The following is a 20,445-nucleotide window of genomic DNA, read 5'->3' on the forward strand; positions in this document are numbered from 1 at the left end:
CAACACCTGCAGAATGTTTTTTTTACTAATATATGATTTGCTTTTATTTGCTTAATCCGTTTTCCAAGTAAACGTCTGAGCAAACGATTGCGGAGGGTGAAACACATCTGCTGGCCCCCTAGATTTCAGCCTTTCGGCTGACTGTCAAAAGCATTTAAAAGTCCCTGTTATCATTATTTAACAGACGTTCCAGCTTGTGCTAAGTAATATTATGGTGCATCATATAAAAGAAGATATTTTGAAGAATGTCTCAACCAATTTTGTTCAAACAATGAATGTCAATGGGGTCCAAAACAACATTGTAGCCCTTTGACTTTCATTGTAAGGATGGAGTCACACTTTCCAAAAAAATCTTCAGAAAAAAATCCATACAGGTTTGGAATGACATGAGGGTGAATAAATGAATTTTCATTTTTGGGTGAACTATCCCTTTAAGGTCAAAAAGTACAACAAGATATGAGAATAAACGTGACATGGCTTGGAGTAAAAGAAAATGGGTTAGTTGAGTGCAGAGGTGCAACTCCCTCTGCGTTGTAGTCATTTCCCTCCTGCAGTGTGCCTTTGCATAATTTGCCCCTCCTCCCCCATTAGAGCGCTCGTCTCCCCGGGCCATGTGTTAGAACAAATTTGAGCAGTGTCATATTGCACGTATTTCAACAAGGCCAATACGGTTCCCGCCCAATTTGCTTAATGAATTAAGCTGAGGAGAGTAATGGATGTGCTAACACTATTAGCCGCCCTCCACACATCTGCATTGTCAATTCTGGCGTTTTCTCCCCCCCCCCTCCTCTAACCCTCCCATTTTTCCTCTCTCTTTCTTTCCTCAGGTTTGCTTAAGGACAAATTGATAATGAGTCTCCTCCCTACAGTAACTATAAAACTAGCTTCTCTCGCTATCTCTCTATCTCTACTAAGCGGCTAACAGCAGAACAATAGCATTTAAATGGTCATTTCCATTAGCTCAAATGAGCTGTTTTGGGTGTCGTTAGTGTGTTTTAGCATGCTAAAGGTGGGCTGGGGAGAGAGGCCGTGTGCTGATAAGGTTCAGGTAGTACGCTAGAGGAATGTGTAGCCTAGAGAGGCCCATACAAAGGGAAATGAACAACAACTGAGCTAGCATAGCAGGGCTGTTAGCACGTGAATGCCCCTAATTACAGGCCAACCCCGCGTCATTACACTTAATTGTAAAGTGTGTCTTAATCAGTTTCCATATGAAAAGGTCTATTAATTAAGTGCATGACTGAAATTCAATTATGTTGTCAGGAGACAATTTGTAAACCAAATAATGATCAATTATGCAAACAGAGTCCCACGCACCAAAACTGTTCTGCTAAGCCTTTTTCACATCAAGAACTTCTCTGAAAAAATCGAATTTAATAAAATTAAAAACAAATTTAACAACAACACATTTACTGAACGACATTCAAAAGCCCAACTTAAAGAAATACTTTAAATATTAGACCTGTCCGTGTCTAAATATGAGTTTTCTTTGCCTAAATATGAAAATTGAACAACAGTGCATGTGTTTGGTGTTGCACATATGGGATGCAAGTTCAAATCTGGCCTGCATCACACACACCAATTCCCGTCTCCTTTCTACCCTCCTCTACATTAGAGACAAAAATCCAATAAAAATGAAAAAGACAGACAAACACACCAGTGCCACAAAAACACAATAAAAACTAAACTAAAAAAAAGCCCAGCAGATCATTGAGGTCTTGGCTGGCATTGCGGAGAGTGGCTCTCTGTTTTTCAGCGCGTATGGAGCCGCAGTGGCACGGCACTAGCTGCTTTTGGCTGGGTCTTACTGGAATGGCAGTCAAAGGGGGGGTGGAGATGAAAAGGCCTCAAGATGCTTCAATAAAGGGGAGATTATAATAAGCGCCATCATTGTGCCCCTTTTGAAAATGTTAATCAGGCATATCACTGCCTGCCTGCAATGCCACATGTAGCAGCGTTTAACTTAACTTCACACCAACAATTTAGAGGACAGCAAGGCCACTGCAAAACACATTGGGGGGATGAAAGAGAGGGATAGAGGGAAAGGGAAAACAAACGAGGATGGAGAGGGAGCGCAATGACAGCGACTCATCATAATTTCCGTGCTGTTATAAAAATCTAAATTACATGTCTCACAATGCAGTCCGTATCTCCTGCAACCAACAAACCCTTCCCCCCGACACCCCCCTCCGCAGACACTATCCACCCCGTGCGTTTTATCTTAAGATTCTCAGACAATGCCTGGAGGATCCCCTTCTCTAATCTTCCTTAAAATCCCCTTTCATCCAACTGTTAAAGAATGTTTGAAAGCCTGACACCAGACCAAAAAAAACCCTCTTCACATCTGGGAAAAGCTTTCAGAGGCAGGGGATGCTGGTTGGGGGTTTGAATGTGAAGTCAATGCAACTTAACTAATTAAATTGTTTTTGCCTCTCGAACATTCAAACGGCCTCAGAGATTAAAAAGGGCTGATGTGAGGCGTTTTCCTTCTCGCTTACAGCGATCATCACAATAAACTGGACAAACGCAAGGAGAAATAACACTCATTTGGTTTAATTCAAGAGTAGCGCTAATGTCTTACATCATGCATTAATTGAGGCTAAAGGTCTAACCTGTTGATATTAGGTAGCGAGAATACATGACTTCACAAAGGCGATCTATGCTGCGCACGTAACGGTCCGGTGAGAATTAAAACCAGTGGGAAGAACAAAGGCCGCAAAAGCCAGTAGCTGAAAACGGACCATTCTGATGTTAACCAGCTCTTGAAGTCGAGCACATAGTCCAGCACTAAACCTGAATAGGCAGTCACCTCCTGATCCAGCGCCGGCCTTTGGTCATGCCGATAAAAGCCATCCTTATGAGCCGAATTCCTGCGTTTGTCTCCAGGCTTACTTTTCCGCTACTCACGGCGCACGCTTAGCAGGAAGGCTAAACGAGGTCTTTGGTCTTTAAAATTAGAGTGGACAAGCTACCGAACTAGCATGCAAATCCCATGGAGAAGAAAGAATAGGACAGAGGGAGAAGAGGGAAAAAAAGAGAATTGAAAGAGAGACAACAGAAGAAAGAGAACAGCAGAGAGGGAGAGAAAAAGAGTTTGCGATTACACCGATAGAACCCGGTGCGTGCCGATTGCGCGAGACATCACAAAACCCGTCTCGTCCCCAGAACCGGGGCGAGTATTATGCTCTAAACACTTTTGCTTCTCTTACTGCGGAAAGATTATACTGGTTATCCTATTAATGCAGCTGAAATGCCATTCTAGTGTCTTTAAGCTCTTGCATAGGAGGTCAAGAGGACTATGCCACCGCTTACAAGCATGCTGTGGATGTAATCTTCCCAAAGTTACAATAATTAATGTTAAGCTTCTTTAGCAATACGTTTCTGAAAGAACTTGCCTGATAATATACTTAAAGCTGTGTTAGCTGTTAGCTGTTGTCTGAGCTCGGAGACCATTTCCCCATGCGACTCACGTAGCCAAGCTTAAATCTTTAGTCAAACTAAGGGGCTGGTTACAAGCATGTTGCCTTAGCCACACGAGCAATTCCATTTCAGTCTTGGCGGAGCTGAGATCTATAAACGCAGACACTCAAGCAATTATTTCTGCATGGCCAACACTGCCTTGGAATGCAGGCTGGGAGAATTAATGTGGGAAAGCTGAGGGGGGGAAAAAAGCGGGGAAAAAAGGGACTGACGTTTTGAGACTAAAATATAAAAAGGTGCACATCCGTGAAGAAGCCTGGAAGAGGACGGCCATGTCCCCGAGAATAAAACAAACATAACGGGCCTCTTCTGACACGTCTGTTTTTGCTGGCATAGACTGTGATGGCTTGTCTGTAAACTGCATTAAGCTGATGATATCCGTCTTGTATGAATTTCTGTGACCGCGTCGGAGAAAAGGAGAAAGGATTAGCATGCAATAAAACCTGTGTCAATCTTATCAGACTCAAGTGCAATTTTTAAACATATGTTAATCTCACCTAAAACTCATTCTTTCCCTCTGCTTTTTTTTAAAATCTCTTATCGAGAACTCTGTAGGTGTGTGGGTTTTAGAGCGCCTTTAAATGCCATTATTTTCATAATTGCGTTCATTGTTGCAGGTTATAAAGCAATTTGAAAATCATATGTGTGCATAAATGCATGCTGAGCAGATGTCAGGGAGATGCATTCAGAGGGTTGCTGAATATCAAAAGCTGAGCAGATAACATTTACACACATTTCAATGCTACGCACTGAAAAATTTCAATGTGATTCGGGACAGTATTGTGCTCGGACAGAATGGTGAGCTCGCGAATAGCTCTTCTCTCTCACTTTTGATTTTGTGAAATGTTCAAAATTGATATATTTAGAAAATCGGGTGACAATAACATATTTAGACGTAATTCCGGGGATGTGACTAACTGAGGTAATGGTTGAGTTGCTGGTGAGATGGGCATAGAAGCCTGTGTGTGTGTGTGAAGGACACTGCTCCCTCTGGTGTGGGAATAACAAGTTCATTAGGCAGGAGCCACCGCAGGCCTCTGCCTTCCCCCCCGAGCGCTCTGCGTCCCGTTTACGGCCTCCTAGCCCATCAGCGGCTGCATCATTAGGGCTCTGCCATAATTAAGAGCTGTTAGAAAGTGAATTCTCCAACTGCAGATTAGAAAATTAAACTATTTACTGATTACATATTAATAGAAGACAACAATGGCAGTCGCCATAAGCTTGGAAGGCAACCAAGGAATACATCTGTGTACTTAATTACCATAAACAATGGTTGCATGGAAATAGAGTTTTATACGCATTCCCTTCTGTAATACGCCTGATATCAGAAGACACTTGACAATTCGTGTTCAATTATCTCCATTCTTTAATGTGCTGTGAACTGCACACAGTAAATAAATTAACCAGCCCAATTACTGTGAATTCATCTGGGAAACAAACGCAAAAAACCAGCAGACTAAGGCAGAGCGTATAATGAGGTGGGGAGGGGGATATCAGGGATCACGAGTAGTTCTTAGTACAGTTTTTATATCTATGTAAATATAACTTTATAAACATCTGTATGCATATATATATTATATTTAAATATAAATATATAATATATATATATATATATATATATATATATATATATATATATATATATATGTGTATATATATATATATATATATATATATATATATATATTATATGTGTATATATATATATATATATATATTATATGTGTATGTATATATATATATATATATAGTTGGTTGTGATAATTTAAGTATTTATCTGAATAATGCAGACATTTCAAGTGATAGGAGAATTATATGCAGAAAAAAAATCAACTGAGAAAAAACTTCAAATCCTCATAAAATGACTATTGCACAATATTTTAAAGAATTAAGTGCAACACAGCTTAGTAGTCATTTTAAATTCAATATGTGTATGTTGAGCATAACATATAACCTTGTTTGTTTTGTGTATATTTGACTATAGAAGCTGTTACTGAAGATCATGTTGTCTGTGAACCTGACAGAGGCGTGAATTCACCTGTTTGCAGTGCTGAAATGCATGCACTGGCTCAGACAGGTAAGCACATTAAGGTGAGAATCGTACATGAGGTCTGGTGTGTAACGGTGCCTCTTATTTCTGTGTGTGAGTGTAAATCTTGCTGAAATGTCTGGTTTGGTTCTCCACCTGCTAGGGCATTCAAGCCATTTATCATTCAGAGGGAGAAAAAAAAACCTTCAAACGGACACAGCGGCTTTGACTTCAACAGGGTCCAGGTGAGTGGGGAGAGAGAGAGAGAGAGAGAGTGAGAGAGAGAGAGAAGGATGGATGGAAGGTTGGGCAAACACAAAACTGTGATAGACGTGATATCATCCTCAATGTGATGGAGAAGCAAAAAAAAAAATTCAATCGTCTACTTTACCCTCCTTTTTTCCATGATGCTACCCTTGTGAGAAATTATTGTTTCCTATCAGCATCTGGATGGCAGGAGGCTGTTCTTAAATTTGGGTTATTGAGGTGCTGAAGCCATTGCCGTTCTAACTCAGAATGGAGCTCCATGTTTTAACAAAGGCTCAGCAGCCCTTTTTCCCTGCTATACACACCTGACAGATTGCCCCATATCCTTTCATATGTGTATATGTGAGGAGAAGAGTGAGGAATAGAGGGAGAGGGAGAGAGAGAGAGGGGAGAGAGAGAGAGGGGAGGAGAGCAAGTGCATGTATCTATTAATACGTGTCTTTCATTATTTCAACATTTCCTTTTCGGTCCAGCCCCCAAATAGCAACCCTCCCCGTTTCTCTTCCTCCCCTCTTCACCCTTTACCCCTCTGCCGTATCCCCCTCTCTCCCTCCTTCTCTCTCTCTCTCTCTTCTACAGCATATCATTGAAGGCCAGATATGGGGTTCTGTTGCGCATGGCTGCACGGTACTGTTCAATAGTGGCTGGCTGGCGGACGCTATCAGCACTAGTTATCAGCTCCCATGAAGGCTCTCTTATCACGGCGGCCCAGAGAGCCTCCCTGCATCCTCACCGCCCCTTTTCATATCCCCGCTGCCGCCCCAACATCCCGGCTTCAAAGATTCACACTTCCCAAACTCCATAAGAGTTTGTGAACGCTCAATTTGCCAAAACTGTTTACAGTGTAATTGGGCGGCGTACCTGTGTCCATGAGATAGCGCAGACGCTTCTCCACACGCGAGGCCCGCGTGTCGATCTGCCTCTGCTCGCTCTCCAGCGCCGCCAGTTCTCCCACCACGTACTGACTGGTGTCTTTGAACGCTTTCTGCTGGGCAAGAACAAACGAGAGGAAGGGGGAGTGATGAGAGGTTAGAAATGAAGCATCACATCCTGGGTTTATACAGCTTTTTAATACCAGGGGAACAGTGGTCAGAATGATGACTGGTGAACATTGCTATAATTAATTAAGCAAATGAATGTTCTTTTTTCTGCTTTCTTTAGAAATGATGTACTTCTGTCAGTTTTTACAAGTGATAAAAATGATTTAAAAACATTCCCAAATTAGGTTAGTTAGAAAGATGAGGTAATAGTAATAATAAATAATAAATACATTTAAAAATATTATATTTAAAAAAATTAATTAATATATTAAGTAATAATAATGTTTTTTAAATCTTATTAACAATAACATTAAAAAAAAAAAAGTTAAAAATTGTATACATGATTATAAAATAAACTACTGAATAATTATTTCTGACTAGATTTATTTATTTTCATTTATTTATGGCTTAATAATGTTGGTTTGCACAGTTAAGAACTGTAGCTTTAAATGCTATACGGGTCAATGATGTGACGTGTCATTTTTTTTGTCCAAAGGCCTTAATAATAATAAAAAACAAAAAATGTGACATCCAAAGTATGTAAGGTAGTACAACTAGATCTCTTTTACTGAATCCAAAAGGTTTTAATTATGTTTTCCTACATATAAAGGTATTTTAAAGATTTTGAAGTGTTAAAAGGTCATTCAGTTTAACCATCCAAAAGCCAATACAACCATTTCATTTGTGATTAAATATCTTAAAATGTATGTATTTTTTATTCTGGCATGATTTTATAACATCATATATCAACATAGTGCAAAATGGTATTAAAATTATGTGTAGAAGTCGTTGCTTTGTTATGAGAACGAATATCCAGAAAAATGAATTTCACTGATGTCTTTCGGAGTAACCAATATAAAGGTCATGCGGTCAATATCATGTGACAGGATGTGACATAATTCAGACACCTGCAAAAGGACCACATGGTCGTGAAGCAAAGTAACTAACTCTCTTTTAAATATTTGAAAAATTCATGTTTTCACTTACTCTTACTTATACTTACTTATAAAACATGGAAAATGTTGTAATATTTTAAAAACATGTACTAAATATAAAATGTTTGATTGTCCTTTTGCTAGCTAGCTAGCAAGCTAACTAGCTAGCTAGCTAGATATTAGCCTGTTAGCATTGTTTGAAAATATCGTCATTCAGTATAACCAAAAGTGTCATTCAGTAAAACCGAAATTTTGGTTAAACCGAATGACTTTTTTGGTGACAAATTTTGTCCATATTGTAAAAAAATGACAAAAGCAGTGTTAATTGTTTATAAAAACCACATAATCTCATTGTTAACACTTAATAAAACTTGAATGAATTATATCTTCATTATGTTTTTTTTGTCGTTTTTTTTTTTTTTTTTTTACACTTTTTAAAAACCTTATTCGTCAATTACCCATATATAAAATAAAAAATAAAATAAAATATAAATAAAATAAAATGTAAAAAATACAACTCAGAGATACTGCATCATATTTTTTTTCGGACTATGTTTGAAGATTTAATTTTCATTTATTTATTGTCTTTTACAATTCCTGGCATTTATAATTGCTTTCAGCAGTTAAAGACTGTAGCTTTAAATGTTGAGGTTTGACTTCATGTGTAAAGCCTCGGGCAGGAGGGTGTACTTACACACCAATATAAACACACGCTAAATGACCTCAGAGAGAATCCAGTATTACAGCAGTCTGGAGACTGACACGCAGAGAAACAAAATTGAAATATATGGGAGAGGTGGGTCAGTGCCTAAGGGCCTATCAGCAGGGATCTAAGAGATCTACGCAGCACACGTTTGTGCTCAGATTCACTCATGTACACGCTTGGAAACATGCTCCCATTCTTTTACACACGTGGCCCTGGTGGCAGCACCCTCTGGCTCGTGGGAAACACTGGAGTGAGGGATGAGCAGTGATTAGGAAGAAATAGAGTAATTAAACTGCACGCTTATTTCTAAGTGTGTGATAGTGACAAGCACTCCCACCCCCCTTTATTCCACTCGTTTATCACCCTCCTCTGTCCTCTCCTCCTTCCAACCTTCCTACTATTCTAAGAAAGGAGGGGGAGGGGAAAAAGAGTGCCAATTTAAATTCACATCCTAAAGATTGCTGCAAAAATATATATATATTTTTAGTGCTGATGCACCTTATTTCATAATAGGAAAGAGGGAAATGGGAAAGAAAGTTTTTTTTTTTTCATCCAAGACAGCACTTTTTCTGCCTGAGTCCTCCTGCTGTCCATCAAACTCTACCTTCCTCTTCCTCGCTGCTCTATCAAATACTTCTCCCACAAATCAATTTTACACATGATCAGCCCCCTCCCCCTGCCCTCGCCTCTCTGCCATAATTAAGTGTTGAAATTTCCATATATATTATATTAATGCAAACATCATTCGCTGGGTAATTCAGCTTGAGCTGGGTAATGGGCAAGTTCAACACCCATTAACCCCTACACAGAGAGGGGCAAAGCAGGTCTCTACTGACCTTCCCTCTCTCTTTCTTTCTGTGTCTCTATCTCACTCTTCCCAGGGTACGTTTCTCTATGCTCTTGCCTTATAAATGGTGCTACAATAATTAAAATAGTTTCTTAAGATCAGCCTGCATAGAGAGAATGAAAGAAGATCTGAAAAGAAATGATAATTCTCTAATTCTATATATGTGACCCGTGCTGGCAAAATGAGTCGCAATGAGCAAATTTTCAAAAATGAGTTATTATTTTTACAATCTCTCTTAAAGGTGCAGTATGTAAGAATTCTGTCCGCTAGAGGTCGCTAGAGGCATATTCAAAACAAAGGCGTAGCTTGATGACGCCAAGTTTGAGTGCGGAATCTTGGGACATGTGGTCTTCATCTCAACGGACGGTGCAAAAGAATAGGAATAGGACTCGGGAAGAAATCATGTTCATGGATGCGATTATTAACGTTATTGTAGTATGAAGCAGAGCAGGACCGGGTGTTGTGGGAGCTGAACGAGGCCGCTGGAGCGAACTTTTATTATGCCACAGTCGCCGGCGCCAATTCCGCTTTTCCGGTCATGAGTATGAAGTAACACAGCTCTGTTTATCATATTAGATACATTTGAGTGTGTTGAAAATGTTATAACGTTACCCTGTGTGTTTGCTCGGCGGCTGCTGTGAGACACTGTTGCACACTGCAGTAAGCTAGAACGATTTTAGTATATCACATTAAATGCTGGATGGCTTGTGTTGATAAATGGCATGCAATTAATTTTAAAACGTATTGTATGACGGAGAAAATTCTGTATTTTGTAGCATCTGATTATGCTATGTTAGCTACTTGACAAAATAGTGTTTTTCACTGAGGCATAGTAAAGCATGGTACTCGCAAAAAATCAAGAAAATTAGATTTAAACAATAAGACTAAATGTGTTGAGCTATATAACAACAATTAGTTTTCTGTCTATAAATAAATCAAAACAGTTGTTCCCTTCTCTATTAAAACGTCTTTGGTGTTTCCATGGTTTCTACAAAATAAAACGGAAACAGAGGGTAACGCGAGTATGACGCAAATGACAGGCGACTCCTCACACGTCCCAGAGCCTTGGTTAAAATTGCAATTTTTTCACGAATTACAAATAGTTGGAAACATTTGGGATATTGTTAGTACTCAAGTGAACAAAATATATAACACTGGCCTAGTAGTATTTGGATATTTTACTGCAAAATTGTTACATATTGCACCTTTAATAAACCTTCAAAATGATGTATTTGTATGATGTATGAATCCAACAAAAAATGACTGAGTTACTCCTGTTTGAAGTCGATAGAGTCACCAAAGTCAATTTTGAGAAAAATCCAGTTAAAGTTTTCTGAAGGTTCCAAAACAAAATCACCGAGCAACCATACCTTAAAATCCCTGTTAACAACACCTAATTTGGCACACACCTCATCAAAACCAAATATCTATAGGAAAATATATATTTGACTTTTTTTCCTTCAATATTTTATTTCAATATTTTGAAGTACTTTAATTCTGTTTATACATGTATATCGGGATCGTGCGCTGTCCGAGGCGTCTTAGTGCGAGCGCTTCGGATCTGCGGTCAGCATGAGCAAGATTGATTTGTTTGCATTAGCATGAGTTCACATTTCATTGGTTCAGACTCGTGCCATCAAAAATTCGCTATGAATATTCACAAAGTTGGAATGCTGCGCTTTAAAACGATACCAAACTTGGACTAATGAGGAAGTTGCTGAGGGGAATCGCGAGGGGTGAAGCGAGCAGAGAAAAACGTCATTTTTCATGGACAAAGGAAAGGTACTTCTCTCAAAAAGCATACAAATAAAGATACTTTCAGATGTTTAAATGCTATTTGAAGCATTTGGATCACTAGATCAGAGCTTAATGAACTCACTTTTGTGAAAACCTCAAATTCGGCCAAAATTTTTGACTTATTTTGCCTGTAGCTTGTAATTAGCCCGTGCGCATTCTGACTCATTTTGCCAGCACGGGTCACATATATTCACACTACATGTTTATTCCCTTATAATAAACCAATAAAATTTTTTGGCTGGACATTGAAACCAAAAAAGTATAGACAAAAATGGAGGGAAAATTTAGGAGAAATTGAAAGGGTTCAGAGGAAAAGACAGAAAGGTAGAGTGAAAGAAGATTATCTCACTGCTCTGTCCATTTTCTTTTTTCCTAATCTTACAATTATCAGGGAATAGCAGTCTAATTTTGCTGGTCTATTTGGCTTTAGGGAAGAACAGATCGACATCAGCGCTCAAAAACCTCTCTGCCCCTCAGACAGATGTGAGTGACTGTGTGAGAGTGTGATGTCCAACTATGACCTGGCGTCACAGACAACATCAGAACAAGCAGCGCTGATGGAGAATTTAAATATGTATTAAGTACTTCATCTTCAGTTGGCTTTCGTCCTTCCATCTCTGTCAGAGCTCCTCTCTCCTCGCCCACCCTCTTTAGATCTTCAGGCACGGATCTCTGCCTTTTAACCTCTAAAACAAGAGAGACATATTAAAAGTTAGTTGATTCTAATCTGACTATAAATGAATAATCACTTTTTTTTAATCAGAAGAACCTAACCTAATCTGATAGATCTGACATCTCCATTAAAACAATCACTAGGCATATATTTATATAAAGCTGTAATTAAACTATTAGTATTCTTGAAGACCTCTAAGAGATCTTCACATTAAGCCTAATTGGCAGACCTGAAACACAAACCTGAGTATAACAGACATGTTAAGCTTTATGCATTAAATACATTAATTTATTGATTACTGAACTGTTCCACAATGCAAAATCCTCTGTTTTAATTGGAGGAAGTGACATCAGTGAAAGAAAAAAGAACCTCACCTGGCCTGGTCTCTACGTATTGGCTGAATGATTTGAGCTGCGTTTTCCTGACAGCAGACTCCTTGTGGAAGACAACGGGACTGCGCAGACGTTCCGTAGCCCTGCGGAGACGCTCTGCATGCAGTTCATCTACATTATTCTATAAACACATTAAAAAAAGAGAGGGAGGGATGAAGAGAGAAAAAAAGAAAAGAAAAAAAGAGTAAAAGAGCAGTTAACTTAAAAGTAGAGCAGAGTCATTTGAATAAAAGTTGCTTCTGATGCCGGTCGACATTAAAGAAAAGAACAAATTAGACACACATGGCCAAGAAATGTTTAACGATGGAGCGCCGTGCCTGAAGAACGGTCGAGGAAAGGTTCTGCAGCATTTGGTACATCTCAGAGTCCCACATTAACTCACAAGCACAAAGGAAATAAGGCAATTAAGTCTACTTTCAACAAAACCTGAGCCAGAAAATGTATTCAGATTATGCAAATTAAAAGCACTATTGTCTTGGAAGCGAACATGTGTTAGCAGCTTCTCACTGCGGCTTCCAATCACCTCAATATTGAAATGTGTTATTATGTGCTGGGCCCAATAAGCCAAGCAGACTGGAAAGCGAAACGACGGCGTTCAGAATAACATTTGCAACGTCAATAATAATAGGAAACGTCTAATAAAGTTCGCAATTAGCGAACACGTTCCACTGCTTGAGACTAGGAGGGAGAAACATTGTTAGTGCAGACGCTAGCTCACTGGTGTGTGTACGGAAACCGCACAGCTAATAAAGACAAGCGTGTACAAACAGACACACATACCGCCTGTGGCCTGTTTATACTTAAATTATAACTTCTGAAAACAAAGCTATAATTAGCATCTCCCTTGAGAACAACAAATTTAGCCTGATCTTCGAGATGTTCAGCATCTGTATGCGTGAATATTAACAGTTATAGCTGTTTATACAATTGATCCCAGCTGTCACAGCCCTAATTTGCAGCTTTTCTTCAACCATCATGACAGATTGTAACTTAACTTTCAGCAATTCCTATAGGCTGGATGAGGAATGGATATCTAGATGGATACATGGGAATGTTCACATCCTAACCATTCTTAACCACTTCTATAGCAATTATTAATCTTTGTTAGTTATTCTCAACATTTACTAATACATTTTAAGATCAAAAGTTGTATATGTTAATATTAATTAATGCTCTGTGAACTAACATGAACATTTTTATTAATTAAGATTAAAGTTTAATAAATGCTGTAAAAATATATTGCTCATTGTTAGTTAGTTAGTTAATGCATTAACTAATGTTAACAAATGAGACCTTATTCTTACAGAGAGTTACGGAAGATAAAAAAATCATTTTTTTTTAAAAGATCATTAATTATCATAAATATCATCATAAGAGTCACACCATATGACATTTTACAACCGGAACTAACAACCTCTCCTTCCACCCTTCAAAATCAATTAGAATTATAATAATTATAATCGTGTCATTGTTTGTATACATTCTCGAATATATATTATATATATATATGATGGAGAAAAAAAAAACTCATTCTTAAAACATCATATGATGGCAAAAAAATTCCTAAGTCCGTCCCTATAAGTGGAATGAGAACCACAGTCATCACACAAAACCAAAGGCGTGAGCGTGTTATGTGTTAAAACGACACATTCAACAGCCTGGATCTCTAGAGACAGCTCAACAAAGCCCTTTAACCCCGTCTGATTCCTCTCATGTTAAAGTCCAAAGAAAACAAACAGGATTCAAACCCAAAGCCCCGCTAGAATCCTCGTTTCCCGGAGGACCCAAGGCCTCCAACCCTCGCTAACAACCCTTTCCTTGAAACACCTGCCCCCACGGCCCCTCGGTACCCCTGGCTGGGGCAGATATCAGGGCTATCCCCACATCGCGATCGGCGCTTTTTCATCCGTTATCGTCCCGATCATTATTGTGGTGGTGGGTATTATTTTGGCAGAGGTGTGTGTGTGTTTCTGGGATGCGTGACTAATGTTGCGGTCTGCTGCTCATTGCAGGCGGTTATCGTGTGCCACCATGGCAGCAGGCTCACAGTGCATAGAGACAATCGCTAATGAGACACAACTGGGAGCACTGGGGGACTGCAGTGTGTGTGCTGGGGGGGTAAACCGTTCTGTCCCGCGCCATTCTACTATGGCCTTGAGGAGTTGTGGGATGGGAGAATCCTCGAGGGATAGAGCAGTTGATTCAGATTTTTTAAAAGTAAAAAGATGATACTACAACAGCAGGGCTTGAAAGAGAGAGAGAATGTGATCCTAATGTGTGTGTCTCAAATAGGCAAGAAAAGACGGAAAGGAGGAAAACATTTGATAATCAAACTTCTTCACGCATACAAGGTGTTTTAATGGAGAATTGGGTGAAGGTCAAAGAGACAAGAAAGAGCGTGAGCTGCTCTTTCTTTAAAACCCCTCTAACTGCTGAGACTCAAAGCTGCAGCGCTCATAACCCTGCTGATCCTCCCCTGAGCTTTGGCCTGTTGTGTAGGCCGGCAGTTCTGCAGCAGGTGCTGGACTGTTCATAAAGAAAGAGAGCACAAGTCCCTCATCACTAAAAGCCATTTCATAATTAAGGCATACTATAAATTATTGGTGAAATTGCCTAATCTTACAGTAACGGCAACAGTAAGATTGCAATTGTACTGTTACTCAGAAAAACTGGTTACACTTTATTTTAAGGTGTCTGTGTTACAGTGTAAATATACATTTAAGTACTGAGTGTTAATGATTAACTACATGTACTTCCTATAGGGTTAGGGAAAGGATGAGGTTTTGGTTTAGGGTTAATTGCATGTAATTATGCATAATTTATAGTTATTACATCAGTAACTACATGTGACGTGTAACTGACACTGTAAAAGTGTTATAGAAAAACTTGCCAATTCTTGACAATATTGTTCATGTGCACATCAACACATTTTTTGCTTTGTCATACATTACCATTCAAAAGTTTGGGCATGTTAAGCATAAAAGTTAAGCATGTTTTTATTTTAAAGAAATTAATACTTTATTTTAAGCAATACATTTATAATATTACAAAAGATTTATATTTCAAATAAATGCTGTTTTTTAACTTGATATTCATCAATGAAACATGCAGCACAAATGTTTTCAACATTGATAATAATAAAGAAATGTTTCTTGAGCAGCAAATCAGCATATTAGAATCATTTCTGAAGGATCATGTGACACTGAAGACTGAGTATGATGATGCCGAAAATTCAGCTTTGCCATCACAGGAATTACATTTTAAAGGGTTAGCTCACCCAAAAATCTTTAATTACTCACCCTCATGTCGTTCTACACCCGTAAGACCGTTCATCTTCAGAACACAAATTAAGATATTTTTTGATAAAATCCGATGGCTCAGTGAGGCCTGCATTGAGAGCAAGTTAATTTAGACTTTCAAACGCCCGGAAAGGTACTAAAGATATATTTAAAACAGTTCATGTGACTACAGTGGTTCAACCTTAATGTTATAAAGTGACGAGAACACTTTTTGTGCGCCAAAAAACAAAATAGCGACCTTATTCAACAATATCTAGTGAAGGGCCATTTCAAAACACTGCTTCATGAAGCTACGAAGCTTTACGAATCTTATGTTTCGAATCAGTGGTTCGGAGCACGCATCAAACGATCTCAAACTGTCAAAGTCATGTGATTTCAGTAAACAAGGCTTTGTTATGTCATGAGTGTTTTGAAATTTCAATGGTTCACGTGACTTTGGCAGTGCTTCAAACCACTGATTTGAAACAAAAGATTCGTAAAGCTTCGAAGCTTCATGAAGCAGTGTTTTGAAATCGGCCATCACTAGATATTGTTGAAAAGTCGTTAGTTTTTTTTTTTTTAGCAAAATATTACTGTTTTTACTGTATTTTTGACCAAACAAATGCAGCCTTGGTGAGCATAAGCGACTTTTCAAAAACACAAAAATCTTACCGACCCCAAACTTTTGAATGCTAGTGTAGCTGAAAGAAAATGCAGAAAATTAATGTTTTCTCCATAGCTCAATACATTTTTTTTTTATTTAAGTTACTGCTAATACTTATAAATTATGTATATAAATTCTGCTATTATTGGTTAATTATTACCAGTAATATAACTGGGTTAATATAATTTTTCTCCAACCCAAATTAATCGCTGTTATGAGTGACAATTTGCGTCATCCTCTTCATGCCTGTAAATCTGTCTCTGGAATCTAACCTATTTGTGACTAGTCCTTGGGAACCCTTGACCAATTATTTCACACCTGCTGCAGTGCACTGAATGAGGCCTGCCGACTCAAACGAACACATCACTGCAGTCATTGTGCATCAAAGACCCTGCTAACATCTGCTCACAGGAAATCCCCTCTGTCAGCAGAGAGAAAGAGAGAGAGGCAGAAAGGAGCGAACAGGTGGGGGAAGGTAGTCTGCAGCATCTCTGAACATGCCCTGCAGTCACCACCTGGGGGCTCTGAATACAACAGCGAGATAGGAGGTCATCACACACACGTATAAACACCAAGCAGTCAGCAGTACACAGGTATGCATGTTCTTACACACGGAAGGCTGGTATTTAATAAACAAGGCAAATCAATCCACTACATGTCAACGTCGTGAGCCACACGCTGCTGTCGATACATCCCAAAGCTCTCTTCTCTCTCAGAAAAGGTCAGGTGTGATATGAGGTAATGGCTGTAAAATGTCATTCATGTGTTCTGGATTAATATATAAACATATGATGTTTCTCAGACAAATAATAAACAAATGACAGCGATTTAAAGAAAATCAACCTGTCTTGGCCTTTCACCCCACCACACACACAGACTAAAAGAATGAGAACCAGTAATTTTATATTATTAAACTAACATAGCAAGACTACAATAAAAAAAATACAATAAATAAGCTCCAATGCCCTTTGGGAATGTTTAGTTGGGTACATTTTTGCATTTAATGAAGAAAATTTGTGTGGTGCTTACTGTGCAAAATAGACACCACAATGATAATGTTACGCACACTTCTATGCGGTTGCTAGGGTGTTCTGGGTGGTTGTTTACAAGCCCATGACAAAAAAAACCCCAGCCCCAAGTCTATATGATATTTCGATCCCTAAATATGGCTCAGGTTGCTCCTTCAGTGTAAAGCTAAGGGAGTTTTTACTCATTCTATCTTAAAATCTGTTCTATGTCTGAACACTAAACATCACATCTTTCAAGCTACAAGCCACACAATTTGAATTAACTCATGTCCGTAGCCAAAACAGAGCGGAATGTGTTACTCAACAAAGTTTGTTATTTATGGTTAGAAGATTGTTCACAATGAATTCCCAAGTATGAGCAATGATATTATTGCTGCTTGCTTAGAAAATACAATTAAAGACAGAGCAGGTGGCTATAAATGTTACCTGCAGACCGCCAGATTCAGGGCTGAGGGGTGAAGTACTGGATGCCGTCAGTGATGAAGAAGATGATGAAGAGGAAGGAGAGCTGCCACCCTGTGGTCGAAACTCTGTGAGCTTCTTGAGCTTCAGGTCCACATGCCTGCTGTTCATCACACCTAAAGAGAGAGAGGGAGGAAGAGAGGAAGTGTTATATGCAGTAGGCCACTCGTCTCCAACACACAGATAAGCAGAGGACATGACAATGTTTGCCCTTAAGCAAACTGGCCCTCTCAACCTCATACACACTCACATATACACACACTGCTGGAGAGATAGTGAGATGCTGTGAGCACAAGACACCTGGAATGTCTCCCTTGATTCATAAATGACACCCCCCCACACGTTGTGAATTAAAAGATATTTCATGAGTCTGCTGAATTTGATGAGTTCTCAATGCACTCTTGAATTTTAGTTTTCTGAGCAAAACCCTTTTCTTATGGCTGGACTTTACAGAAATATATAATGTACACTACAGTGCAAAGTTTGGGGTCAGTAAAATTTTTGTAAGAAGTCTGTTATGCACAGCAAACCTGCGTTTATTTGATTAAAAATACAGTAATTGTTACTTTCCTTCAATTTCCATCAATATAATGTGTCCTTGCTGAATAAAAAGTATTTTTTTACTAACCCTAAACTTTTGAAAGGTAGTGTATATTAATTATATATAAATGTATTAATTATAAATACTGTTATTATTATGTATATTTCATAATAATATATTATTTTACATGTGTAAATATTTTTTCCTAAATGTATTATTTTTTATCATTTAATCACTAAATGTATTATTTATAAACAAACCATACATATTAAAAAGTATAATTTTATATATATATATATATATATATATATATATATATAAAAAAAAATGATTCATTATTTTAATTAATACAATTATGATATATATTCATTACATATAAATTATTATTTTTTACACTTTTTGTAAATAATGAAATGTGATTAAATTATTTTATAATTAAGATTTTAAAATCATTTTAACATTATTAGATTTTGCTATTATTAGCACAATTGTTTTATTTCAGTTTTTCTCTAGGGAAAAAAAAAAAAAAAGAAAAAGAAAAAACTTATAACTTACTTTGTTGAGATCACAAATCAAACCAAAAAAATACAAATAAAATTATGCATGACTTTTGTAAGCCTTTGTATATGCCACAATGAACTTTGTACTGTACTGTTTGTGAATTAATCCTCTGGGGAATTAATCAGTGCTGTATATTTCCACACAAGATTTCTCACAGCTTCAGCTGCATACTGAGGGAAAAAAAAAAAAAAAAATCAATGGACACTCGATAGACACCAGCTGAAAAGCTATCCATTCATTTAGCTCTAATTCAATGGAGACTCGAATAAACTCCAGTTGAAACGCTGTCCATAAATTTAGCCCAAATTCAAGAAATCTCTAGTTTTCCTCCATCTATTTTTGAGTCTGACTTCTGCCCAAAGTACTTTTTTTTTTCATCAGTGAGGGAACAACGTCGAAAATGAGAAGCCACACATGTGCACGGCTTAGAGGAAACAGTGCTTGTTGCTGTGATTACCTGAAAAAAAACACAACCCACAATATTTCCTTTCTCTTTAAATGAACAATGACTTCTAATTTTCTTGCTTCCCATGCAGACTTGTCTTTCACATGTTGGTGCCTTATTTTATGTCCGTCTTTATATTTTCCAAGTCTGTCTTTCTCTAATAACCTTTCACTAGCAGGTTTAGCCTTGCTCTCTCTCTCTCTCTCTCTCTCTCTCTCTCTCTCATCTAGGCTAGAGATGAAAGTGAGGTGAGGAAGCTTTTCATGTGGGTCCTGTTCTCCTCATCTCCCAGCATCCCTCTCTCACCCCCAAAAAACACCATAGGAGTCATATGTTTGTGTGTGTGTGTGTGTGTGTGTGTGTGTGTGTGTGTGTCTGTCTGTGTAGTGACCAACAGTTTTGCTCAAACACAAGAATCACATTCTCAATTAACTTAAAGTGTGCACCATGATAATGACATACTGTACATTCATTTTTACAAGTCCAACTGTGCTATGGAGAAAAGTAAGACCGAAATGAGCAAAAATGTGCTAAACAATCCTCATTTTTCAGTCACAAAACAGAAAGAAAAAGATTTTGTCTGTGAAAATATAGACCTTCTTTTCACAATAACAGACAAAAACACAAACCAAACAATGCAACAAACAATGTGGATAGATACTGTACAGAAGTAAAATAAAGAGAAGGAGAATAAATCAGGTTTTTTTAAGGTATATCTCAAATGACTTGCTCATCAAGACAAAAAACAAAACAAAACAAACAATATTAATGACTTCACATCTCTTCAGAGATTTTTTATGGACAGCGTTTCAACTGGAGTTTATCCAAGTCTCCACTGAATTAGAGCTAAAAGGTGTTTGTTTTGGGAATATGTTCAAATAGTTTTTAATTAAACTAAAAGCACAAAAACAAATGACAAAAAGAGATTAATTATTTCTAAAATGTGCTTAAAATAGGAAGTAATGCCACTGGAAACAGAAGAATTGCTAAATTATAGGGCTGCACAATTTGGGGGGGGAAATCTGAGATTTGTTGTTTGTTCATGTTAGTTCAAATGTTAATAACATTTAATTTTAATAATGTTTTATTAAATGTTGAACTTAACATTAACTACAATAAATGAATGCTGTAGAAGTATTGTTAATTCTTAGTTCCTGTTAACTAAAGTAGTTAACTAATGAAACCTTATTGTAAAGTGTTACCCGATTTTGTTATTATATATCAATATGACTATAATGATAACAATAATAATAACAACATAGTTTCAGTTTAATTTTGATTAATCATGCAGCCCTACTAA

At 37.8% G+C, this 20,445-nt stretch overlaps 1 protein-coding gene across 8 annotated transcripts in view; it reads right to left on the reverse strand.

The window, feature by feature from the left end:
* ehbp1 (EH domain binding protein 1) overlaps positions 1-20,445 on the reverse strand; it is a 150,212-nt gene that overhangs the window by 20,984 nt on the left and 108,783 nt on the right. For 6 of the 8 annotated variants that reach the window (XM_051867816.1, XM_051867818.1, XM_051867817.1 and 3 more), the window contains 4 exons: positions 17,563-17,714; positions 12,149-12,287; positions 11,687-11,787; positions 6,638-6,764 (listed from right to left, as the gene is read on the reverse strand). In XM_051867816.1, the coding sequence (XP_051723776.1) occupies positions 6,638-6,764; positions 11,687-11,787; positions 12,149-12,287; positions 17,563-17,714 (519 nt within the window). The remainder of the gene's footprint in view (positions 1-6,637; positions 6,765-11,686; positions 11,788-12,148; positions 12,288-17,562; positions 17,715-20,445) is intronic. The other 2 variants (XM_051867822.1, XM_051867823.1) reach the window with 1 other exon arrangement.

Source organism: Ctenopharyngodon idella, chromosome 17 (assembly GCF_019924925.1).
Source record: "Ctenopharyngodon idella isolate HZGC_01 chromosome 17, HZGC01, whole genome shotgun sequence".
NCBI lineage: Eukaryota > Metazoa > Chordata > Actinopteri > Cypriniformes > Xenocyprididae > Ctenopharyngodon > Ctenopharyngodon idella.